The sequence below is a fragment of the Squalius cephalus genome (genome assembly GCF_949319135.1).
Source record: "Squalius cephalus genome assembly, chromosome: 22".
NCBI lineage: Eukaryota > Metazoa > Chordata > Actinopteri > Cypriniformes > Leuciscidae > Squalius > Squalius cephalus.
Window position 1 is genome coordinate 28,106,188 of NC_137143.1, and position 27,055 is coordinate 28,133,242.

Sequence of the window (27,055 nt, forward strand, 5' to 3'; positions counted from 1 at the left end):
CTTGTGAGAAGTGCTTGGGATTCACTGCAGAGACAATGGAGGTCCAGCCACAGCCTAACCCTAACCCTACCCCTACCCCTAAACCTAACTAAGGCAAGCTCCACCCATATTACATCCAGAGAGGGGGAGCTGGAGCTAGATGTCATCAGTGAATGGCACTTGTCATATTCATGTGCTTTAGACAGTCACAGAAACGTATAATAGCTCCTCCAACCCCTCCTCCTCCAACATTCATGTAGAGCGTTTCTGCAATATTAATACCAACAGTAGCCTGCTAATTAAAGTGATATTTCCAAACTAAATGGACATTGTTGAATTCTCTTTGCTGATTCAGTGGTGACCTCTACTGGTGAAACTTTGAAAGCAGCCACAGAATCTACACCTCCTGCCAGGTGGAAACATCTCTTTTATGCTCCTCAAAACATGGAAGAATCATTTCATTTCTTCACTTGTTGCACCTCTAAAGAGAAAAAAAAAATCTATGTGTGTGTGTGTGTGTGTGTGTGTGTGTGTGTGTGTGTGTGTGTGTGTGTGTGTGTGTGTGTGTGTGTACAGAAATAATGATAGAATATGTTGGCTACTGTATTCAATTCATATATTGATCAGCAAGCCAAGGCAGAATCTGTGGAGCTTTCCCCCAAAAAGTGGTGGAGACATCATGTCCCACACGTAAAGTATGCCTGTTGTCAGAACTGCCCTCTGTTACAGTGAATACAGCTGAACATGTGGTCTCATGATCTATACGTTCATCTTCATAGAACTGACTGTTTCCTGTGGTCTAATGTGTTACTTCCTGATTCAACTATAGTGTGAGTCTCTTTTCTCACTCTCGCTGTAATGGAGTTGTTCATCTTCATTGCTCTTCAGCTTCTTATGGAGGTTCAGTCTTACAGTAAGTGATCTTTGTCATTTAATGTTAATTTAACACTGAATGTCCACATTTGTAGTGAAAAAACATTTGTCTAAAATACAGAATTTAAGCATGTGTGATCAGGACGTTTGTGTTTTAGTACACAGCAGACACATGAACCTACAACCTTAAAGCAGTTTTACTTTAGATATGCCATTAAAATTCATGAAAATGATTGCAATAACCTATTTAATCCATTAATTAGAATTATGAGTCACGTAAACACCTTATTTGGTGTACAAGATAATTAATTTACATCTGCATATATAAAAGTTATTCTTGGAGCTACTGTATATATGCTGATAAAACCTATCAGAATCAGAGGAATGCTTTTTTGAAGTGCATGAAAAAGAGACTTTCTTTTCCTTTTTTTTTTGCCAAACAGAAATTAGAAAACAGAAAAGAAATTAAAATGGACTTAAAAGGACTTAAAGACCCCCTTTGATGAACATCAAGTTTTTAATGTTGTTCATGTTTATGTGGTGTTTTTAATATACTTAAAGCCAAACCATGTGCAAATTCATCAGTCAACATCATTGCTGAGTATTTTTTCCATAAAACTGCAGTGTATCAAAGACAGTCTCAAAAACGCGGTATACCGTCACAAACGTAATGAATCCGGTCAACGTGCAGTGTTGGACTTTACCTATCATTGCTCAGTTGGCATTTTAACACAGTGAGCTCAAAATCACCTTTAAGAAGGGACAGGAAAAAGAGTGTACATGTAGCAATAGTGGGTGAGTTATGTATATGATGTATGTTATTGATGAACTCTTTCTCCACTGACGTTCTGAGTTGTTCAAAGCGTTTCTAAGGAAACTGATGGTTAGAAGGCAGCTGTCTGACTCTGAGATGGTGAACAGGAACATTGTGTAACATTAGCATCACATTATTAGCTGTTAAATAACGTAGTGAAGCCAAAAGCTAATCATCCCTAGTGAAAAAAAAATATATAAACATTTATTTGAAATACATTTATTTTATGCCAAGTACAAATACAGTTACATATTTATGTACTTAATATAATACACTGCATACCCTGCAATTCAACTCTTGCTATACTAAATTGGTATAAGTCTGCTAAATTGGTACAACTAATTCTGTACTTAATGCACTTTAGTTATCCTGCAATAGAACTGAGGTTCAAATAAAGATATACTGTACTTGCATTTGATTGTGCTAAAATGGAACTATTGCAAAATGTACTTTAAGGACACTTTAAATATCTTGCATTTAAAAACTGATATTATACAGAGATCATACTAACCTTACTAATTAGGGCTGGGAAAAAAATCGATTTGATTTAAAAATCGAGTTGGTAGGTCAAATCGATTCATATTTTCAAAAAATCGATTTTTTAGATTTTTTTCCTCCCCCTCTTCAGTATAGCGTACAATACATACATTTTGCATTCAAATCTTCCTTCAGGGTTTCCGTAGCATGCTCCCTGGCGCAGCCCTCGATGCTTCACGACATCACGACAAAGACTAGCATATTTAATTTTTTAACGGTCCTCCACGGCGACGGCGCGCGAGGGAGAGACTGTGTGTGTTCGCGAGTGTGTGCGCGCGAGAGTGAGTGAGTGTGTATGTGCGAGTGAGTGTGCGAGTGAGTGAGTGTGAGTGTGAGTGTGAGTGTGTGTGTGTGTGTGTGTGTGTGTGTGTGTGTGTGTGTGTGTGTGTAGGCTATATGTGCGAGTGAATGAGTGTGTGAGACGGCTCGCGATGACTGGTCGGAAAACAACGTGTAGTCTGACATGTTTCTTGTCCACGACATGACAAGATTTTTAGGAGTCAAAATCGTGTAATCTGAACCAGGCATAAGAGTTACCTGAGGATGTTTTGTTGATTTATTAGCTCAATCCAAATACAGTATAAATAATTTAGATGTTTAACAATATTTGTTGCACGCACAGTGACTTTTCAGTTAGAGAAAGGGTTTGCCTTTGCAATTTTTGTTTATGTTGATGCACTTAAATTAAATACAATAAATATATATTTTTAAAATATATTTACAGTTCGCAGTTATTTCGTTTTAAATGGGGGGAAAAATCGAATCGAATCGTAAATCGAGTTTTTTATTAAAAAATCGCAGATTTTTTTAGGGGAAAAAATCGCCCAGCTCTATTACTAATAATGATATTAAAACATATTTTAGGCTTAATATTAAGAAATGTGCATTGTTAAAAAACTTTAATCTTAAACTTTAAAGTTTAATCACAATTTTTATTTCAGTAAGTCTCAAGCGATATGTCAGTAAATATGTTAATGGATTTGTAGTAAACTTAGTATGAATGAATTTATTTTAAATACATTTTGGAACAGGTTTTATTTTACTAGGGATTTCAATTAGCCTACTGTTATATGTCCAACATTGTAGAGAGCGATACATAAAACGCATTACCATTCTGATGCATTGTCTTGTAGACAACCCTGTAAATTCTTCTTCTTCTGAAGTTTCTGTTTCAAACATATATGGCTGAATTAAACCAATATTTCCATTGTGTCATGTTTAAGTTGATGGAGTGGATCAGGGGCCTGTACCATGAAGATAGCTGAACAAACTCGGGGTTACAGGATTAGTTTTGAGTTGACAAAACCAAACCGATGCAATCAGGCTTTATTGGTACCATGATGCAGCTCATCGACTTTCTCTGTCAACTCAGGCTTTGATCTTAAGCTATGATTACTCCACGCGCGCGTGCACATAAAAGAGTGACGTCGACACTGAACAACCAATCGCGGGTAGAGCGAGAGCGATATATTTTTCCACGGAGGAGCAAGAGATAATCATTCAGAATTACGATGAATTTAAATATGTATTTCAACCTCGAAACAATACGTTCTGCTGCTAAAGCAAGAGAAGACTGTTGGAGAAAGATCGCTGATTGTTAATGTGTAAGTTAAACAAATACGTTCTATATTTATGTAAAATTATGTATATATGTATGTGTAGCCTATAGCCTATAGCCTATTTTTATAATATATAAAAAATGTGCATGTATGTACTAAGAGATTAATATTCTTTTTTTTTTCTTTCTTTTTTTTGATGCAACCCCAACTCCAAATGTTCTTGGCAACAGATAAAGACAAAATATAAAAATATAATTCAAAGTGGTGAGTATTTACCACAACCTTTTATTATTTTTGTGAACATTTTATCACAAACACTTGTTTGCAGCAAACAGAAATAAAGAGTTAAATTCAGAAAACCAGAATAGCCTACACTGGCGGAGGAGTTGGCTCTGAGTGGGCAATAAGGGACGGACGATTATGGATGGGATTACAGGTGCTGTACAATCTGACCCTGGTGCTGGCTCCTCTAAGCAATAACACTGGGTACGTGTGTGATACATTACTACTTTTTTTAAGTTGTAAATATGGCTGACTGTATATTCTGCAGTAGAGGGAAATACAGTGTCCCTGTTGAAGCCAGCACACATCCACACAGTCTCCCACACAGAGGTCAGTATGCAGCAGACAGAACACAATGAACATAACCTGCTTTACAACAGTTATGCTTTATATGGGCCTATTTTTATTTATTAGGGTGGAGGAAATGAAGACACTCTGTCTGTGTGTTCTGAGACAGTTGCTGAGGTGAATGCACTGGGCTTTTTATTATGGCAAACATTTGAATGTGTGGCATAATTAAGGGACTGGCCCTTACACATCTTTTATTGTAGGATTTTTCACAACCTGCCCCAGAAACTGAGGCCTCTACTACCTAAATGGGCTTCAGAAGAAATGTGAACAAGGTAAGGATTTAAAACCCTTGACAAATTACAGTCAGTCCTGTGTTTGTAGGAAGTCAAGGAACTTTTTTTTATTTGAGCCTCCAGAAAACTTGTAATGATCATGTTTGTGGTGGAATTATGTTTCAGGAGGAAACAGACTCAGTTAGGGCCCTGTACAAAAGGAGTCTTGAACTAGACTGCACACTAAAGGGGACTTGAACTAGACTGTTCAATAAAGGGGACTCGAGCTGGACTGTGAGCTGAGGAGGCTCCAAAAAAAAAATAAAAATAAATTGGAGATCAAACAGCTGGATAAAACTGTTCTCAGTATGTGAACTTATTTAACAAAGTAACACTTTAGTAATGCAACTTTCTCTTGCTCTCTTTCTCCCTCCCATCCCACAAAACCAATAAAACAGTTTGAGGCCTATCTGCAGTTTCAATATGCTTTTATTAAGTGTAATATTGTATGGTGATTGCATCTACATCTGCACCAGCTGGGTGGTCAAGTGTGATCGGGTCAGTTTCATCGGGGAGAAGCTGGTTTTGTGGTGTTTCTTGCTCCTTTCTACTGGTGGCTATATTGTGCAGAATGGCACATGCAGCCACTATCTGTGATGCCCGCTCTGGTGACTCTTAACTGCTGAACACAGTTGAAATGTGCCTTTAGGATGCCAAAGGTCATCTCTGTCTTCACTCTGGTTTTACTGAGGGCCACATTGAAGCGGTGCTGTGGCCCTGTCTGAGGGTCATGATAGGGGGTTATTGTGTAGGTTTTTCTATCTCAGTTCAAATTAACAGTGTTTTGTACTGTACCAAATTTAACTTGCTTTCCTCAAAGCGCTGACACAACACAGAATCACGGAAAATTCGTGAGTCAAGCACTGGAGCCAGGCCATTTGGCATCCAAACTTGTGATCATATGTTCATGACCACAAGTCGTCTGCAGATGAAATGTTTAGTAGATCATTATTATATCTGTTAATGTTACTATTAATTTAAAGATTCATCTCACAGAAAATAATCATCTCACATATTCACATCATCTCTCTGAACATTAAGACTGTGATAGGACTTCCTATTAACATAATCTGCCTCATATTCCCCTAGAGCAGTGGAGATTGTAGCAATAGACTGCATACATGCAATGACTCTAGGGAATCCTATCATAAGATTGACAGAATAATAATAAAAAAGATTTAAAATAATTCTTAACATGTATTATATTGTATAGTAGGCTACATTTGTGAAATTTGCTTTATGAAAAAAACAAGTAATAAAAACTCAGTGAGTGTTTTAGCGCAATTTTCTGACGTCATGGGATCACAACACTAAGAGATAGTAAATCTTTTTATGGTTTTTTTTTTGTGTGCGTTCCCGAGATTAGACCTTCCTTAACATAATGCCGAAAACCCGAAGTCTCTAGGTGGTCTGGTTGAGGAGGAGATAGAAGTGCAAGATTGGTGCGCACAGACAGAACAGAAATCATGAGTTAACAATCGCAATTTTGTCCGTAGGAAAATTGCGCAAAAAAAAAAAAAAGTGTTCATGTGACGTCACCCTATCAATCTTACCGGCAATTTTATAAAAGCCCTCTTTTATGGATATTGTCGATAAATGTCCGGGGAACACTATTAATGAAACTATTCATGTACTCCTGCAGATGACCTTGCGAATGGTTCGACAAACCGTGTTTTCCCCTAGCTTCTGTGCGTCACCCACCGTGCAAGTATGTACCACTTGCAAAAAAAACAAAAAAAAAACTTAACGCAATTCCATTTGCGGAACAGTAAGTGCATGAATTCGACGTGTTAAATTCTTTATGTGCGGCTCAAGAAGTTCGCAAAGATAAGACATTCCTTCCGCGGAAAATCTGTATCTTTCATACAAGTAACTATCAGGAAAGGCAAGGGGATTTTGTCTGGCTAAAAACTCTTTCTCTACGAAGTGCTCGTCTAACAATTTGCGCTGAGATGTCCACAGGATTTGGAAGAAAAAGTGAAGCCATTGTAACAGACACTGGGAATAAGTTACGTCACCTATATGTTTCTTTGCTCTCAGCTGACTGGTCAAACTTCAGTCTGAGATCTCGAATCCAGAACATAACCTGCCCCGGAGCAGGTTAGCAGTGCAGCGTAAGATACCATGGCAACGAACACCGATTAAAGCCGAGCTACTTTCATAGTACCTAAAACCCAGGGTTGGCGGAAACTAAACTGAAACATAGCTGGCTAGCCACCTAAACCGGCTTCATGGTACAGGCCCCAGGTAGCCTGAGCTGGTGTGATTGAGTGGAGGCGGGGCTAATTTGCATATTTATCGATATATGCGTAAATTAAACTAAGCACGGGTGTAAAATTACATTTTAAGGGTTGAAGAAATTATGTCATTTTGATTATCTAAGATGAGTTTTAAGGGATACAATTATTGAGTGTATGACTTTAAATTAGTAAACAGATACCTTCATGGGCTGGCCTACATTTTCCATTCATTGTGTAGTTGGCTGCTGGTGCAAGGATATTTATGCATTTAAATTTGTTCAAAAGTTTCACCAAAACATGGAACATGATTGGAAAATGATGCATGGAAAAGTGGTCAGTAAGAAGATGTAATGTAGGGATTGATCTATTTTGGTTATTTCAGAAGCTCCTGCTGTAAAAGTATCTCCAGATGTCCTAAGAGAGTCCAGATCAGTGAAGATGATCTGTGAGACAGCAGATGTACCAGTGAAACAGTGTCATTTCTACATAAACAGTGAACAGAAGAATATAAAAGTCAGTCCGTCATGTGAGCTCGATCTCACTGGTGCTGAAGTGCTCAGATGGGCAGATGTAAAATCTCCAGCATCAGTCCACATTTACTGCTTCTACACAATAACTGAGCGCGGGATTGATAAACCATCATCTCATTCTCCTGCTGTTACAGTGACGGTTCTAGGTGAGAGATTTCACTGATGTTCTTCTGCGTTACAAACTGTTATTACAATGTTTTTAATAACTCTGGATTATTTCACTTTAGGTTCACTTCAGAAACCCATCATCAGTGTTAGTGACGATGATGTCCAGATCAACATAGCCTGTGAAATACCACCTTCAGTCAGAGCTGATTTCATCTGTAGTCTCTACACTGAGGATGTTCTTCTGCTCAGAAGTGTCTCTCAGAAGAGTCGGTCTGGAGAGAATCATATTTGTATGTTTTATTTAACTCATAGTGAACTCTTCACACGATCAGTGAACAGCAGAAATCTGAGCTGTGATTATTACATCAACACTGAACCTGAGATCAGATCACCGCGCAGTGACACACACACCATCAGAGGTGAGGACTTTTTACTGTAATCATTTTTTAACACATGAACACTTTTAATCAGAGACACCTGTAGAATTCTTAAGCCAGTTTGATTTATGTAGGTCATTAAAACATACAAAGAAACAAAGAAAAAGTCAGTATTTACAACAAATAAAAACATTTGAGAAAAGTTGAATGGTATTGTGTATTACATTTATGGCACTTCTTGATGGATACTATTTACAACCCTTTACAACACTGAAAGGTCAAATACACTAAATGTATTGATCGGTATTGGTCTATGAAGTCAGAATCAACATAGTGAAGCTGACTAGCAGTTGTGTGATGCTGTAAGATAGTGAGTCAGCAGACAGAGATCTGTGAAATCTTCTCACACTGAATAACTTGTAGGTTCTTCTCAGACAAACGCTTAACCAGTGTGACTTCAGCAAGTGAACTGATATATTTAGGCAGGAAGGAAGAGTCGCTTCAGCTGATCATGTCAGAGAGCTAGACAACATCTGACACATCTATAGAAAGAAGCTTGTTTCTGCACATCTCATATGATGGTGAGAGGAGAAACGGCAAGCAAATTATTTCATATTTTAAAAGTTTCTTTGTACGTTTTTATTGGGTCATTCTTGTTCTGCAGCACTTCTTGAACTCTTTCTGTTAATACACAAATGAATACACTTGAAGTAGAAGTATTTCAATTTAAATATCTTTCAGAAATATGCTCTGATCTGGTTAACCTCTTAAGTGTCAGGTGGGACGGTTGCCCATATACATTTAGAACAATAATATCTTAGTAAAAACCTAAAGTAATATTGACAAACTATATCATTTGAAAGCTTACAATCTCTAGTTTTCATATTTGGTGGATGTTTTTTAAAATAAATTACAGAGGAGCAGCAATTTATCAATTTGCAATAAGAATATTTCATAATCATTAGGCGTGTTTAGGCCTTTATTTTGAAATAGAAATAAACATGAAAAATCAGGAAAGATTATAAACCTCAGTTTGTTTTCATGCCAAGAGTTCAAAAGATAACACCAATTAAATTTTATGAGAAAAAAAGGTCTGAAAATGTTTTGAATATAAAGAAAAATATTATGGACTCTCAATTTGTGATGCGGCAGCGAGCTATAACGCACATATGTGCTCTTTTTATGTTTATTAGAGGTTGAAATCAAATCAAATACTGCCAAAGCACCCATACTATTTCTGAATAGGATGTATACTTCATAAATTGTATGAAATTATGGAAATACAGATCACTCAAATCTGTATGGTTTAGATCACTCAAAACATATATGAAAATGGAGGCGCCCTTATATGGTCAGTAAGGAAGCTTGGCTGTCCATCTAGTGAAAAAGTTTGGTACTGCGCCCAAATAAAATCTTACTGAAAGCTCATTTTTTGAGATATCTTTAGATTTTTGGCTTTAATTTTCTAGCAGTTTTAGAGTAAAATATATTTTGTAATATATATATTTTATATCAAATATAAATAATTATATTTTTATATTGTACATTTTCATAAACTCAAACTTATATAACTTTTTTTCTGTTTCACTTTCATAATTTATTTCACTTCTACAATAAAAATGTCTTCTTAAAAACAAGACCAACCATATGTCTATATTCCAAAGCATTCTTGAATTACAACCATTTAAGTTTGTATAGTGATTTTTTTGTCTATGCGAAAAAAGGGGGGGTTGACAGTTAAAGGGTTAAACTCATCATATGACATTGATACTGGATTAATTAGGATTTTTACATATGCAAATAAAGAACCATTGCACAGTGAGTGATTGACAGTCAGTTTAAAACAACTTTTGAAGTGTTGATATTATCATGCAAAAGGAACCATCAAAATAAAATCTTGCCGATTTTTGTATTTTGTCGAACCAATTAATACCACAAACCATCACAGAAAATAAGTCAGTTGCTAATGCTGACGTATGTGCTGTAGTTTTCCCTCCAAAATGATGTAACTTCCTGAAGGATCATTAACTGCTTTTTAATAGTTTTAATAGTTTAAAATGACAAAAGACTAACATGATGAAAGTTAAGACACTGTTTTTAAAAAAAAGTTTTTGCAACTTTCAGAAGAGTCACCTGCTTCTAATCTGAGAGATGAATACATTTCAATTTTCTTTTCTTCTTCATTAGGTCTTCCTCAGGCCAAGTTAACAGCATCTGCTTCAGTTATTAAGGAAACAGACACAGTTCAGTTGAACTGTAACAATACTGAAGATCTGAAGATGGAGATGTGTGTCTTTAACATAAATGGAAGAGGCAGTTACTCAGAACAGAGCTCATCATGTCAGCTCTCACTCACTGGATCTCAGATCAGTATTTGGTCAGAAGGTCAGAGTTCATCTGTGAGAATAACCTGCTACTACACTGTGGAGAAGTCACAAGTTCTCATACCATCTCCTCACTCCAATCCAGTGACAATAACAATCCAGAGTGAGTCTTGAGATATTTATTGATAATGTTTAAAAAAAGTTATTTCTATCAAAAAACAAACACCAAAGTCCTTTCCATACATCTATCTACTGTGATTTACTTTATGAATCTATGAAATGGGTTGTTCATTTCTTGTAATGTTTCTCTGTACAGCAGGATTATTGAAAACAAAATTAGTGTCAGTATATATACAACTGTATAAACTCATTGTCTCATTCTTAAATGTTACAGTGCTGGTTCGGTTCTGTAATATCCTTATTGGATATAAACTAGTACAGGCCAGAATTACATCATACGGCATAATGTGGGAAAAAAGTTGTATTTGAAGGCTCTGTACCCTTTAACAAGAGACTGTATTGACATTAGCTAATTCATAATAATACATAATTCTTATTCCACCTTGAATGATGTAGCAATTGTTCTGTCAGGCTCATTATCTGTTGCGGTTGAACATTTTATCATACATCACTGCAAATTTTACAATGTGTTTTTTAACAGCTTTACCTTTAATGTCCACTTCTGAAACGTACAGTACAAAGTTACTAATAACACCTTTTCTGGTTATTCTGAATTAAAATTGAAAACGTGATTCAAAGGTGATTCTCCTTGCAATTTGTAATTTATTTTTATATTTGTAGACTTACTTTCCAAGTCAAAAACGCCAAACAGCAAAACAAAGAAAACCACACGTAAGTGCATCCACTCTTCCTCATTGGGAGAAATAAAAAAATATATGTGGGATACATTTACTCAACCAAGGCTCAACTCTACACAGGTAAAGTTTCCAAATGTTGAGCAGCATGAAAGGACTCTTTACTTTGATTACGCTGCTTTTCTTAATGTTTAACTGTTTATGAATTGCATTTGCCAAACATTGAAGTTTGGCACACATTGGTTTTTTTCAGTTTCCATGGCAACCTCTACTCTGCCTGTTAACAGAAGAATGTCATAAGTTACCTAGTACTTAGATGCCAAATTAGTGAGCAAATGGGAAGTCACATGACTCAAGATGAGACTGTATTGCTTATGAGCTGAACACTCTCTCCTGTAGCATCATAATTTCATTCAAATACATTTTAGTTCATTTTGGATTGGTCTTCCACATTCCAGTTGTTTGATTATCTTAGTTACTATCATATTTACAGCTATAACTTTTAATTTAAAGATTTATGCCAGTCTTTGTTAAAAAATTATAATTTTAAATACACCTTATAATGTTCTCAGTGCACTTTTAACAGCAATGTCCACTCAAAAAGCTTCACAAATGGACACAAAAACATGCAACTAAAGTTTAGTGTTAAATTAAAACTTTAATTAATAACACTAAACATATCAAACATTACAATTCTTTCATAGTGTGTTTATTATAACTCATATACTAGCTAATTATTTTGCAATGTAGTTTCAGCAGTAATGGCTGCTATTTACACTACTGAAACCCCAACATCCACCAGAACTGGTAACTTTACTAAATATCAGTAGAATGCCATAGAAAGATTCTCCCTTTAACGGGACTTCATCAAACACTGTAAAGGCCCATTCACACTGCACTGACAAACGGCAACAAAATGGCAACAGGCACTTTGTTTTGTCAGATCACTGTGTTACTCCAGTTGGCGTCTGTCGCCTCTGCCATTGGTCAGCTCTTATTTTTGCCGATTTAACATGTTGAGTGTTTGTCGGATCGTGGAATGTCTGAGAAGTGAAGTCTTTAATCTGGTGATTGTTGGCAATGGTTGACGTCTTTCTGTGTGGTGTGAATTGGCCTTAACACTGCTGTGTATAATCATCACGCTTTGGTCAAATGTGATTTCATTTGAGGTATTTTCTGATGCAGATGCTCCTAATGTTCACACTTCAACAGATCAAACTGACTGTCCAACCCTGAACATCCACAAAGGTTTTTCCTTTTCCTGTTGTGCTTCCATTTTAATTGATTTGATTTGACTGTTGTATGAATTAAATGTTTACTTTCAAATCTCTGTAAAACATTTACATGTACACAACAAAAAAACAAATCTATATACATTTTCTCAATCGTTTCACTTCAATTGTCAGGAAGACTGACATATATAAAACAACCAAATTAAACTTTACCATAATGCACATAAACATGTATTAAAGTGTTGGTTTTGTTTAGTCACAGGCTTATTGATTATAGTGATTATAGTGCTCGTTTCCACTGGTGTTGGTGTCATTTTTTCTGGACTCATCTGTCTGTGCTGGTTTGCATGTAAGTAAAGTTTTCACATGTAGGCTACATATATTCTAAGTTTGTTCTGGTGTAAACTGGGTTTTATGTTGTTCAATATAGAATTTATCATGCAAGCTAAAACGGAACATATAACGCTCATTCATTGTTTTGTAGGTAAAAAAAGACGACATCGGTAAGTTGTTTCATGCATTGCATTCAATTCAGTAGTCTGAATTATGACAAAGAGCTTGTTCATGAAGGTTAAAAAATGTTTTTATATAAAGTGATATGATTATTTAAAGCAGACTACTTTTGCATTGCATGAAATCTTTTTCAGTAGTCTGTGATACAATGTCCCGTTGTATATTTTTGTAATCCAGGAACTATGAGTGTAAATGTTTAGCAACTTATATGATTTATGTATGAAAAGATGCCATAAAGATCCATATTTGATTCTTAGCAATAAAATGAGATCAATAACATCAGATGAGCCCAGTCAAGGAATTGGTTTGGTGAGTATCTGTGCATTTACAATCTTTAAAATCAATCAGGTAATAAATATTTATAATACCATGAGTAAGAATGGCTGAAAGGGACAGCCATATTATTCATTAATTATTCATTGTTTTTTTTAGAGCTGTTCTGGACCTGCAGAGACATTTTCTCTGATCACTTCTGTACCAGCCACATCTCAGCCCATCTCTGTAGGTGAGAGAACATCATTCTCAATTGATGATTTCAGTTAACCAAAAACACGACATAGTGACACCAGCTTCTCAGAAACTAGTATCACTTCCTCTTTCAAGTCTTATTAGCCACATCTTTTCTTAAAGCTGCAGTCCGCAACTTTTGTCTCTTTAGCGGTTAATAAACAGAACTGCATGCGCCTTGTAGCCGGAGCTACTTCTCTCTGTTTATGTCTATGATGAGTCACGCAGGTCTGGGCTACTTCGCTGCGGTACAACCTATATCAGTCTAAAATAGTCCGAATACAAACACTTATTATAGGTGTACCAGTGATTCAGGATAAGACAAAAACACAGTTTGGAAAATGGATTCATGATGTACTCGCTTATATAAATATTGTACATTTTGAATACAAAAAAAGTTGAGGACAGCAGCTTTAAAGCAACAGTTCATGACAAAATTAAAATAATTTACTCATTTTCCAACTGTTTCAAACCCATAAGTCTTTCTTTCTTCTGTGGAACACAAATTGAGCTTTTTTGCAAAATGTTTACTCTGCCTATACAGTAAAATCAGCACTTTTAAAGGGCTGTCGAGCCTCAGTCTTTATTTACAGTTTAAGGATACATTTACAATACAACAATGTGCTAAAAACGAAAAAGTTTTTCCTTTGTGTTTTTTGTGTACAGATGACAACATTGTCAAAAAGATCCCCGTTCACACGGATCCGCGAAACAGCTAAAAACACTGTATTATGCTGCCAGGCCAGTAGTTGGCAATGCCACTTTGTAAAGATGCGTTATAAGCTACACATGATGTCACCGTTTTCACAAATTAGCATTTTCACACATAGACAGTAACGGTATAATTTTCAAAAACTTGCACTTTGAAATCTATTTTCAAAAGTTTGCGTTTTCAGGCCCCCAAAACATGTTATGTTAACATGCCAAAAAGCCAAAATGCATGTAAACGGCTCCTTAATGTGCCCCAAAAACCTCTGTAGTCCCATTTAATCGCTTGTTAGCAACTGCCTTTTTTCAAGACAAGAAAAAAGCTTCAAAAATCCCAAGGGGGTTTACTGACATAATATGTCATAAATAAAATGTGAAAAAATCTTGGGCTTGTGTTAACCAAAGACCTTATTTCAGGCATTTAACCAAAAAACATAAATAAAAAAAACTCCATTGATTTTCATTTCTGGGTTTTGGCGACAAAAATACATCACCGCTGCACCACTGTAGCTCTCACATCTATTTTGCAAATGCACTCATTCAATTATGGTGCATCATGTTTGGTATCAAGACATGCATTGTGTTTGGCGTCACTGACTTCACACACCACGTTTGAAGCTTTAGGAGATGCCATTTGACATTTGTCCTCTTGTTTTGGATGGTTTTCTATTGACTCTGTTTGACCCTCTTCATCATGCTGTTCTTTCAAAGGCCTCGAACACCCAGAGTCCCATCAGGACAGCACACCAGATCCCACAGCAACTTACTCTTCCATAACGTCTGAAAAGTCAATTTACCAGTCCTCAGGTAATAAAATGTTTCTTTCATTAACGTGATCATATCATGAGGAATCAAATCTACCAATAGTAGTAAACCTACTAGGAAAACACACTGGTTTCAAACTCAAATTTCCTCACTAGTCCAAAAACAGCATTTTTGATGCTCACATATAAGCATTGTGAAACTTGGCCCACTCAATCACGATGAGCTCATACAGAGGAAGTGGGACAAATATTAAATTCATCACAACAGTGTTGCACACAATGAGTCTGACAGGGTTCCAGACTGCGACCATTTTTTGAGAATGTGCGAGTTAAAATTTGATGTGGTCGCATTTGTGCGAGTACATGGTCATGTACTACTCAGTTAAATTCACGCATGAATTTTCCTGCATTGAACTTGATTTAGCGCCCGCCAAAGTCTTATTTGATCGGTGAGTAATGTAGATGAACTGCCGCGCTTGTTTAACCTGTTAGAAAGAGCAGAGAGAGAGAGACCCGGTCGCGCGCGCGCGCACTCTCTCTCTTCGGAGCAGGCGAAAGTGTAAACAAGACGAACACCGTCTCCAAACTAGGCGCTGTCTTGCTCTCTCTCCCGCGCGCATATTAATCAAAATAAATCGACATGGTGGTAAAAGGTCGGAAGAGTTTCCGTGGAGCATTCGGAGATTTTTTTTTTTTTTTTTCCTGAATTACCACTGGGTGTGAATTGTGCTAAATAAGTTGCCTTATCTTCTCTGAAAAGCGTTCCGGACATTCAGCTGACATAAAACAACACTTTAATTAAACGAAAAAACTATCCAGTGATGAAATGTTTTCTGTGTTGACACAAATCTTGGATGTCCATGTCAGTGCTGGGATAATCACACAACGCGCATGACACGTCCAATTCGCGAACTAATGACTCTTTTGAACCGATTCATTTTAATGAATGGTTAAAAAAAACTGATCTTTCCAACAGTGAACTCAGGAGACGTCTGAATCGGTGTATAACTAATCAGTAACACTTTACAATAAGGTTCTATTCATTACATAAATTACATAAAAAGTACAGTTTGCTTACTCAAGCTTAAGCTTTAAAATAAATAAAACCACTTGTTTTTTTGAAAAGCATTTGAATACATTTTTCCACACAGTGCTATCAAGAATCAATAAGAGGATCGATAAGCAGAATCGTCAGTGGCATTATTATTGATAAAATCTTATCAATTCCCATCCCTATGTGAAGACAGTAAAATTATAATCAAACATTAAAGAACATATATGTTTTTTATTAGTTTTTTTTTTTTTAGAGTTAAAAGATTAAAACATTTTGGTAACATGAGGTCTTGTGTCACTGTCAGTCTTATTACATCAGTGCAAAACTAGGGTATGCAGATTAAGACCACTATTCATCAGCATGCATTGATTAATCCCATGGTATGTAGCAAAAAAAAAAAAAGGTGCGACCAAATCATATGCTGGTGCGACCAACTGAGAAAGTTGGTAGCACCAGTGCAACCAGTGGAAAAGTTAGTCTGGAGCCCTGGTCTGAGAAGAGATAATACTGCTGTGCTGCATAATTATGCAAAGTGTCAAAGCTTAAAATACATTCAAGTTTTATGACAAAGAGCTTGTTCATGAAGGCCACAAAGTGATATGACTTCTGCATTGCATTACAGGTGTTTTGGTCAATAAACAACAGAAAGAGGGAAATACAGAGGAAAATGAGGTATGTGTAAACACACTGTCACACCACAAACCCACATAATCAAATGAGACGTCCATCATGAACTGAATGCCAAGACATTTATCCTGTGTTTCTTTTCTATCTTTCTGTTCTATTCCTTAAGAATGTTTACCACCTGTACTGCACGATCCCTGACAAACCAGTTCATTCAAAGGCAGGAGATCAAGTCTACAGTTTGGTGAATGACTGATGAGTCTCTGTCGTTTCACTATGTAGGCTACAGTATATCTAGGATCTTTACTTGCAGAAATAAATAGTGCTTACTTTCAGTATTCAGTGTTTAGTGTGGAACTACTTATAATATTGAACTTAAAATATTAAACATAATACAATTTATTTTTAACCATTTCTCTGTCTGAAATGATCCATTTTTTAATGGGCGGCTCCTTTAAAGCTACACTGTGTAATTGTTTTAGTTGATTCTTAGCAAAAAACACTTAGTTCTTTCAAAAATATATGTGCTCATTAATGTATATTTACTTCTTTCAAGTAATAAAGTATTCTCGTAAGTTTATAATCTGCCATTGAAAGTACATACGGGTGAGGGGTTTGAATGCCGATCGCCATGTTGCCCCTCCATCTTGAGGTCAAAGTCAAAGAGGGACACATTCAAGCTTCGCCTTTCGCGCTTTACACTCAGTGACACAGAGACGAATGCGAGGGGGAGATTACTCGCGACTGCCGGCAGTGGTGAAAGATTGCTGATGGAGGATCACGAGGACATTTTCGAGGACATGTAGAAGAGTCGCCAAGGAAGCGAAAGAGAGAATTAAAACGTCAACGCGACAGGCAAATCAGCAAGACCAAAGTCAATACTGGAGTAACTTTTCCCAGATGGAAAGAGCTCATGAGGAGCAAAGATTTTAAAACGGACGCTGAAGTTCCCTGCTTTCTTCTCGACAGGTAATCCAGCCTATTTGTGTAAATTCAAAGTTTTATAGTTGCTTGTCTAACCATAGCATGGTTGTGCATAACGCCAGAACGACCTCTAGTATAACTTGCGTTACTTTTCCTCGCGTCAATGGTGAAAAAGTATTGTTTACCTTGTAACATAAATCTGTGCTGCGACGGATCACAGGTGATAGTTTTAAAGGCGCAATTGGACGAAGTCGAACTGGAAGCCATGTTAATCTTGGAATAATACGGCCACCGTAGGAGTTAAAACACCCTCGAAATTGAAAGGAACAGAAACTAATATTCACTGGGTAGTCATATACAATTTCACCGCTAGATGGGGGAAATTATCACACAGTGTAGCTTTAAGGCTTGTCAGTAAACTGTCACCGTTAGCTAACGCATAGACAGTAAAAGAAATGGACACAGCGACCCCATTGGAACTCAATTGAGACAAGTGAAGCCCATTTTTAGCGATTTCTTAGCACTTCCTTTCCTGACGCGCAGACTCAAACCGTGCAAAGCGTTACACGGACCACGTGAGCAACCCGTCTGTCTTCTAGTAGCTGTGCCAAGAGAAATCTGAATCATTCCCTTCCGAATCTTGCAGAGACGGAGAGTGTGAGTAGGAATTGTCCATGAGCTTGGAGCAGGAGCAACTTTTGCTAGGTAACGTTATTCTGATTAATTATATTGTCATTTTGCCTCTACGTCCTCCCGATTGCCCGCGAGCTTCTCCTCCCGTCCATACGGTAATCTCTCTACTGTGTGACAGAGAGTCGCTTGGTTATGACGCAATCGTTAGCCTACTTTTACAAAAACTGCTTCTACGGGGCCATAACATAAGCTACAAGGTAATGGAGCATTTTATACATTGTCGTGTTTCTTTAGAAACAAATAATGGACAAATGGAGTCTTTAAACGCCTCAGATGTGAAGTTATTCGCTGTCAAAGTGACGCCAAAATGAATGGGAGTCAATGGGATGCTAACTGCAGGTGAAGTTCTGCTACAAGATGGTGGCACGTACGCGGCCGGCTTCAACTTCCGGTCGACTTACTTCCCGCCTGAGCTAACGTCAGTCCTTCGCTATTGCTTTGAAAACATTATCCATATAAAACCATCATATACAGAAGAAATTGTTTACTTACAGTTTGTGATGTAGCTGCTGTCAGATCCAATCCGGCATAGTTAAGTTTTAGTGTGAACTCTCCATTATACTGTAAAAAACGCAGTAAAATGCTCTGAATCTGAACAAACATATAATTATTTGACGCAATCCAGTATGCCAATAAAAATAAACCATCCACTTGTTCGTGTGGAAAATGTCCTTCTGAAGTCTGTAGCCTACAGAAACGCAAATGCTGTTTAAACAGTCTAAGCAATGTTCTTTTACTCGTCCTTGTCAGTAGCGCATGGAGTACATCTTGTGAGTTATTATAAATGGCTTCTATTTTCTTTTGACGCGACGTTTGTGTTTGTGTCTGGTGAAGACAGGTGTCAATCAATTAGAAAGTAAACACCAGTGGGCGGGGCCTATGGTCCTAAACCGATTCGTTGATGTTTTTTGCAGTCATATGCAAATGATTTCGCCCATGTGACGCCACATCCCACAATATCCTAATTATATTGACGTTTTAGGCTATGAAACTTGCATGATGTTTTCATGACACAAATACCTTTTGTCAAAAAATATGTCAAAAGATCAAATTTGATGTAATCTTGTCATGTCATCTTGACCCTTTAACTGTAAAATACTGTCAAATGTATGGGTTTTGGAAATAAAAACAATGAATTATCATATATTAGTATGAATTATATGTATTTATTGTGAAAAACAGTAAAAGGACAAGTCCCTGCGTGACATCTCTTATGATTAGGCCTGGGCTATATTTTATATTTGCTTATTTTTTCTTTGAATAATGTACATTTAAGATGTTTTGTGTTACATTTTAAGTTATTTAGTTAATGTTTATTGCATTGTTTTAGTGTCTTTGTATGACCCTGTGCACCGTTTAAACATGAGTATTGGCTACATTTTATGGACAGGCCACTCTGATTCATCATGTGACTTTCTGTTTTACCATCTGTACTATCATAGTGGTTAACAGTACATTTATCATTACAAAATAAAATCTGATTTTGGTTGTTCAAGTCAATTGGTATACTAACTTTATACAATATTGAATATACAGTTTTACAAAATACAGGCACCAATATGCCATTCTGTAAACAAATACTAGTATTAGTCACAGTATTAGTTAAAGTGAATTTCTGGCAACCATACTGCCGCCTTTTACCATAAATTTAAGTTTTCTGAAAAAGCTATGATATCAATGTTGTCAGATTGTATTGCTTTCATGACTAGTGCTAAAATTCAAGTTGCTGGTCCTCTAAGAGAAATGAGAGATCTCTGCCTTATTATAACCCAGAAATTACAAATAGTGCATTCAGATAATTAAAATAAACACTCTCAGAAAAAAAGGTACAAAAGCTGTCACTGGGACAGTGCCCTTCAAAAGGGTTCTAATATGTACCATTTAGGTACTAATATGTACCTTTGAGGGACTTAAATGCACTTTTTAGGTACAAAGGTGTACCTTTTGAAAAAGTACTGCCACAGTGACAGCTTTTGTACCTTTTTTTTGAGAGTGAATGATAGAAAACGGATGGAAAATATGTTTTTATTTACATAACATGGCTTTCCTTTGATGTAAAGGGATTAGGCAATTAAAAGTTATTTTCCAAGTACTTTTTTAGGCAGGCAAAACTTATGAAGTTTGTGAAGAATCCACATCTCATCCTTTGATGACAGTGTATGCTATTCTTACAAACAGCACTGTGAAATATTCCTATTTTTTACGTCATGCATCTTAAGACTTCAAATGAAATGCCGAATCAATCTGAGAAGCAGGCACATAATAATTCTATGAATAACATTTCTGCTCAGTTGTGTCTGTGCTTAACAGTACAGATTAAGCCTAAAGTTGAGGTGTGTGAAAGAACCTTGAAGAACAGCTACATGGACTGCGGTTAGCTGTGACGGCCACTCATATCCAGGGATGTTCACTGATCCACATGTAAGAATAAAACACTCAGCACATTCTAACACTGTCTTTGACGGTAATAAATATCATCTATCTTCAGTAATCCAGACATCACAAAGATGATTTTGGCTAATGTTGCTGAAAATTCAGCTTTGATCACAGGAATAAATTACATTTTAAAATATATGAAAATAAAAAAACAGTTATATTAAATTGTAATATTTCATAATATTACCATTTTGTTGTTGTTGTTGTATTTTAATCAAATGTAGCTTTGGTGAGCATAAGAGACTTTAAAAAAAAAGGTTTAGGGATCAGGGGGTGGAGATGGGTAGGTTATGTAAGTTGGGAGGAGTTGGATCTGGATCTGGACCATCTCAACATTTGAACTGCAAAGTATAAGTGGAACATTCATAAAGTAGAGCGTTTCTGATATGTTTTACGATGATATGTTATGCTGTAATACTGATACCTGTAGCCTGCTATTAATTAAAGTGATATTTCCAAACTAAATGGACATTGTTGAATTCTCTTTGGTGATTCAGTGGCGACCTCTACTGGTGAAACTTTGAAAACAGCCACAGAATCTACACCTCCTGCCAGGTGGAAACAACATCTCTTTTATGCTCCTCAAAACATGGATGAACTGTTTCATTTCCTCACTTGTTGCACCTCTAAAGAGAAAAAATAAAATGATATGTACAGAAATAATGATACAATATGTTGGCTACTGTATAGCTATTCAATGAATATACTGATCAGCAAGCCAAGGCAGAATCTGTGGAGCTAATATAGAAATAAGGGAACATATCACACCCACTGCTGGTTTAAGACGTAAAATTGATGCATGTGAAGCTGTGACCAATGACATCGTCAAATTTGTGCTGAAAAGGTTTTCAGCAGTAGATGGCGAGTTTGATGCAGAACAGGAAAGGGCTTTTAGCTCATAGTTACGCTCAGCAGCCATTCTGGATCTTCTCTTCTAGAAGCAGATGCTGCAAAAGAGGCTGAATACAAGATGATGCAAATGGAAAGACAAGAAAAAGGGAGAAAAAAAAAAGAACTCTAGAAGAGAAACTCAGAAAAGAGCTATAAACTCAAAGGTTTGAATTAGAACGACTGCAGATAGAACAGGATTTAGAGCACTGCTGTCAAACTCAGTTCCTGGAGGGTCACAGCTCTGCAGAGTTAAGCTCCAACTAACACCTGCTTAGAAGCTTCTAGTAATCCTGAAGACCTTGATTAGCTGGATCAGGTGTGTTTAACTAGGGCTGGAGCAAAACTGTAGAGCTGTGGCCCTCCAGGACTTTGAGACCAGTGATTTAGAGGTTGCTCGTGCCCTAGTAAAATCATGATGAAGAAATAAAACAAGAGACAAAGAGTCAGTCAACTACGGTGACCGGGAGGGGACATGTTCAGTTCACTTAGTTTTGTCGTGGCCACAACATATAAACTCGTGGGAACGTGATATTAAGTCGTGGGAACGTCATAATATCTCGTGGGTATGCGATCTTGTTGAGGGAACGACTTCCGTTTCTCGTGGCTACGAGTTTTATAACATGTGGGAACCGAATCTTCACACGCGACACAGGCTCTCCTTTAACCCCGGTCATAATTTACTTTACTATTTGTTAATTTAAATTGGTTTTTGTTTATTGCCTTAAACGGGACTTTATTCGTGACCTGAGTATTTCATTCAAGCCAGCAAATTTCTGACGAAAAATCCCATTCAACTTAAGAATGCGCTTCAGGTGTCTTTCACTTATAACATACCCATGTCTTAATGCCAGAGACCGCTCTATATATTTATATGACATTCCTAATTCAAAGTAAAATGTTATTTCATCAGTCATCTCCATCTCCGACTGCTGTAGGCTATAGGCTATGTGGAAAACCGTTGGGCTAAAGGAGAGTTAAAAGCGCCATGCATGTTGTGTCAAGATGACAATCATTAACTTTGTATGTGGCCAAAATTCATGGAGAAGTCTCTGAAAGACAGAAGGTCCTATGTCAAAGACAATGAAGTCTGTTATGGGTGTATGAAAGTTGAAACCAAGTCACTGTGCTAAGGAATGTCGCGACACATGTATGCAAATTGTCTTCATTATCTTCAATTTATCTTCAATCTCACGTCTTCATGATTATGAGAATAACGGAAACAGAAAACCAATGGTACCAAGGAGTGTATTCCTGTTAATCGTGATCACACACTGCAACACAGGAAACTGTGAAGGTAATCAGAGACAAAATGTCGCCTCTTCTCAGCTGTGAAGTAGTTTTACTAATCGGCTATAACTGCCCCAGAGTTAGCCTGGTTAAAACCAGATCATTCTCAGTAGTAACTGAGTTATGGTCTGGCAAAGCTCCATAGACAAATCATTTCCAAAGGGGCGTCACCAACGGACGTCGCTCAAATGCCTCGTCAAGAGCGATCGTGATCGTGTAAAGCTGCGTCCTAATTCGCCTAAGTTACACTACGCCATAAAAGTATGTACTCTTTTTGTGAAGAAAAGGTATTTACTTTTGAATGTGTAGCAAAAAAGTAGGCAAGCTTTGGGACATACTACTTCGTCATCTTTATCGGACGGATCTGTCGCGTGCATCCTGTCACGTAAACTGCCCTGTCAATCATCGTGTCACAGTTAAAATCCTCTATTAAATCTAATTTAATTTCCTACCGTTTCGGAGAGAAATGTAGTAGCACGTTCATCTGCCAGTGGGTCTTTCATGGAGACTGTCCTCATGTGTTTGCAATTTGAATATTATAATGCATTTAAAAGTTGAACGGACGTCGCTCAAATGCCTCTGGGCGCAATTGGATAGACCTAAAACCAATCAGAGCGATCGTCATCGTGTAAAGCCCGCCTCAACGTTTCTGATTGGTGCTGCAATTTCTAGGCCATGGAAATGGGCTTGAATGAACTCTTTCCCAGACTACTTCTCGAGTAAATCTGAATTTGCCGGAAGTTGTCTGGGTTTTCCCAGGCTACAGAGTGCTAGCTCACAGGCAAGCCATACATACTAGGTAAAGATGATGAACCTTATGCTATTCTAACACATTTAGGAAGGAGTATTGAGGGCTGCTCCACACCAGGCATCAATGAATCGACAGAAGTCAGTTTTTATTACAGAATAGCCACAAAGGAGATACCAGCTTTGACATCTGTGGATGCAATCCGTGTACTTGAGTCAGACTTTAAGAATTTCACAGCAGATGACAAGACAATCTCTCAAGATGATATCACGTTTCTAGACAATCTCAAAGAAGGCATAAAGAAAAATACTCAAGGACATTATGAAATGCCTCTTCCTTTCAAACAACGGCCATACTTACCTGACAACAGAGAGCTCGCCAAAGTCAGACTCAATCATTTCAACAAGAAGTTCTGTAGAAACGAGAAATACAAGACAGACATTACTAACATGAACGACGTCATTGAGAGAGGTGATGTGGAAACAGTGAATGATGAAGGAACTGATGGTGATAAGTGGTACATACCTCATCATAGCATCTACCATCCGAAAAAGCCAGATAAGCTACGGGTCGTTTTTTGATTGTTCTGCGAAATTTAAAGGTTCAAGTCTCAATGAAAATTTTTGTTATCAGGACCAGACATGATAAACAATCTCACAGGTGTCCTTGTGAGGTTCAGAAGGTATCCTATAGCTGTAATACGTGACATCGAAAAAATGTTCCACCAGTTCCATGTGCAAGAAAATGACGGGGATTACCTGCGCTTCTTGTGGTCGCAAAACTAAAGCCTTGTGCAACACCGGGACGATTATGGAGAATATGGACGATTTTGAAGAATATGAGTAACCAAACAGCTGATGTTCCCAAATGACTTCCATAGTTATATGGAAAAAAATACTATAAAAGTCTATGGCTACTGTCAACTCTCTGGTTACTGCCATTCTTCAGAATATCTTCTTTTGTGTTCAGCAGAAGAAAGAAATTCATACAGGTTTGGAACAACATGAGGGTGAGTAAATGATGACCGAATTTTCATTTTTGGGTGAACGGCCCCTTCACACGATAGATTGAATCGCTTGAAGACACTGTTGCCTTCCACTGTTCTAATGCCTGTGGCCACAACTGCCCTCTGTTACAGTGAATAAAGCTGAACACGTGGTCCCATGATGTACGTTCATCTTCATAGTTCTGACTGCACAAGCATTAAATGGTTGTGGTCTAATGTGTTACTTCCTAATTCACCTGTTGTGTGAGTCTTGTCTCATTTCTCACTCTCGCTGTAATGGAGTTGTTCATCTTCATTGCTTTTCAGCTTCTTATGGAGGTTCAGTCTTACAGTAAGTGATCTTTGTCATTTAATGTTAATTTAACTCTGAATGTCCACATTTGTAGTGAAAAAACATTTGTCTAAAATATTTGCAAACACATGAACTTACAACCTCTGCTTTTAGGAAGTTTTACTTTAGCCATGAAGATTAATTTACCTGATTGCTATTCTGATTAATCCATTAATTAGAATTTTGAGTAATTCACATAACACCTTATTTGGAATATCCACTGTACAGGAGAATTAATTTACATCTGCACTTGTTCATATAAAAGTTATTCTTGGTGCTACTGTATATATCCTGATAAAAAGCTATCAGAATTTTTGAAGTGCATGAGAAAGTGAGAAAAAAAATTAAAGACAAACCATGTGCAAATTCACCAGTCAACAGTATTTTCTTCTTAAAACTGCAATGTATCAAAGACAGTCTCAAAAATGCGGTTAGAAACCACCCGTTTCCTACCTTCACAAACGTAATGGATCCTGTCAGCGTGCAGTGTTGGGCTTTACGTATCATTTCTATAACTCTGTGGTGGGCATTTTACACAGTGAGAACAAAATAACTCACCTTTAGGAAGGGACATAAAAAATCCGGTATAGCAATAAAATTGTATTGCATTTTATTGCTATACCGGATTTCATCATATATGATGTATGTTATGATGAAATATACGTCTTTCTCCAGTGACTTTGATGTTCAAAGCGTTTCTAAGGACACTGATGGTTAGAAGGCAGCTGTCTGACTCTGAGATGGTAAAAGGAACATGGTTTGTGTAACATAAGCAATACATTATTAGCTGTTTGGTATCAAGCAAAGGCCAATAACAGTTACCGTTATGTGTCCGACAGTTAAGAAAGGAATACATTGATGGATACATAAAATTTGTAGGCAACCATGTGTAATTTGCTCTTCCTCTTCTTCTGAATCAGTTTCTGGTTTGAAAATATATGTATGGCAGTGTCAGACAGTGTCATTGTTGGCATTCTGCTCTATGCTGATGATGTAGCGTTACTGGCTGAAAATGAAGAGGATCTACAGAAAATGTTACATGTTTTACAAAATTGGTGCTGTAGATGGAGACTTGTTATAAATCAAGCAAAAACGCAAATTATGCACTTCAGGAAGGGTGTTACTGTACGAAGTACAAAAGTTTTTACTTTTGGTAATACCGTTCTTGAGTATGCAACCCAGTATAAGTATTTAGGATTTGTATTTGATGAATTTATGTTGTTTGACAGAGGAGTTAAAATCCTAGCTGCTGCAGCCAGTAGAGCCCTGGGTTCTGTGATAAACAAGTTAAAAATCTGTAAAGATCTTGGTTATGGTACGTTCTCCCAGTTGTATACTGCCTGTGTGTCCCCTGTGTTAAACTATGCTGCTGGTGTGTGGGGGGCCGTGCAGAGCCCAGCCTTGGACGCTGTAGAAAATCGTGCAATCCGCTGTTTTTTGGGGGTTCATAAGTTTGTCCCAGTGCTGGCAGCGCTGGGTGATATGGGCTGGGTTCCTGGTTCAGTCCAAAGGAAATGTGAAATGGTTAGACTGTGGAATCGACTTGTTAATCTGCCTGAAAATAGAGTAACAAAGAAAGTTTTTCTGTGGAGTAAGAGTAAGTCCCCCTGGGCTGTAGAGCTTCAGACTGTTTTTGCAGATGTACAACTCCAGTACGTATTCTGTAATTATTTGCCTTGTAGCGTCAATAACATCAGATCAAATTTGATGTCAAATTTTAAACATAAATGGCTGATTGGGATTATGGCGAAGCCAAAGCTAAGGACTTACTTCCAAATTAAAGATGTATATGAAACAGAGTTGTATGTAAAGGCAAACTTGACAAGGAACCAACGATCTTTGGTGGCTCAGCTGCAAACTGGCATCCTTCCCTTGGCCTTAGAAACTGGCAGGTTCACTCAAACTCCTGAAGAGGACAGACTCTGTAGACTGTGTGAGTTAGGAGAGGTTGAAAATGAAACTCATTTTGTGTTATATTGTCCACGTTACGATGATTTTAGAAATGTATTATTTGGTGAATTGTTTGTTAAAAAGCCTGAAATGTTCTGGATTAGTGATGACGACAAGATGAAATGGTTGTTTAATTTTAATGTGTTTAAATTGGCTACTTTTGTTTGTAAAGCCTGGATGCGGCGGCAGACTTGTTTATTTAAATAAGTTCATGTATGTTGTGCCTACTGTCTTACAACTGGTTTTTTTTTTGTTGTTTTTTGTTGTTGGTGAATGTGATATTGGTGTCTTACAAGCCCATTAGGGCTGGGCATACAGTAGTATGC

The 27,055-nt window shown here is 37.2% G+C and overlaps 2 protein-coding genes across 2 annotated transcripts in view; both read left to right on the forward strand.

Annotated features, from left to right (window-relative positions):
- Positions 1-828: 828 nt before the first annotated feature.
- Positions 829-27,055, forward strand: part of LOC307150590 (uncharacterized protein) — a gene marked incomplete at its 3' end in the record, with an annotated part of 32,348 nt that continues 6,121 nt past the window's right edge. Inside the window, exons 1-3 of the mRNA XM_079857941.1 lie at positions 829-892; positions 7,290-7,583; positions 7,665-7,964. Coding sequence (XP_079714067.1) covers positions 838-892; positions 7,290-7,583; positions 7,665-7,964 — 649 coding nt within the window. The 5' untranslated portion in view covers positions 829-837. The remainder of the gene's footprint in view (positions 893-7,289; positions 7,584-7,664; positions 7,965-27,055) is intronic.
- Positions 12,775-19,572, forward strand: LOC307150179 (uncharacterized protein). The gene is made up of 6 exons (XM_079857047.1): positions 12,775-12,796; positions 13,064-13,115; positions 13,239-13,311; positions 14,733-14,828; positions 16,462-16,511; positions 16,633-19,572. Exons 2-6 carry the CDS (start codon positions 13,071-13,073, stop codon positions 16,717-16,719), a joined length of 351 nt encoding a protein of 116 aa, XP_079713173.1. The 5' UTR covers positions 12,775-12,796; positions 13,064-13,070; the 3' UTR covers positions 16,720-19,572.

What these genes read in the sequence shown, in the direction of transcription:
- LOC307150179 (XM_079857047.1), top strand. Translation starts at nt 13,071, where the DNA reads ATGAGATCAATAACATCAGATGAGCCCAGTCAAGGAATTGGTTTG. An exon ending in CCAGTCAAGGAATTGGTTTG is followed by an intron (nt 13,116 to 13,238) that starts GTGAGTATCTGT and finishes TGTTTTTTTTAG; the next exon opens with AGCTGTTCTGGACCTGCAGA. An exon ending in GAAATACAGAGGAAAATGAG is followed by an intron (nt 16,512 to 16,632) that starts GTATGTGTAAAC and finishes CTATTCCTTAAG; the next exon opens with AATGTTTACCACCTGTACTG.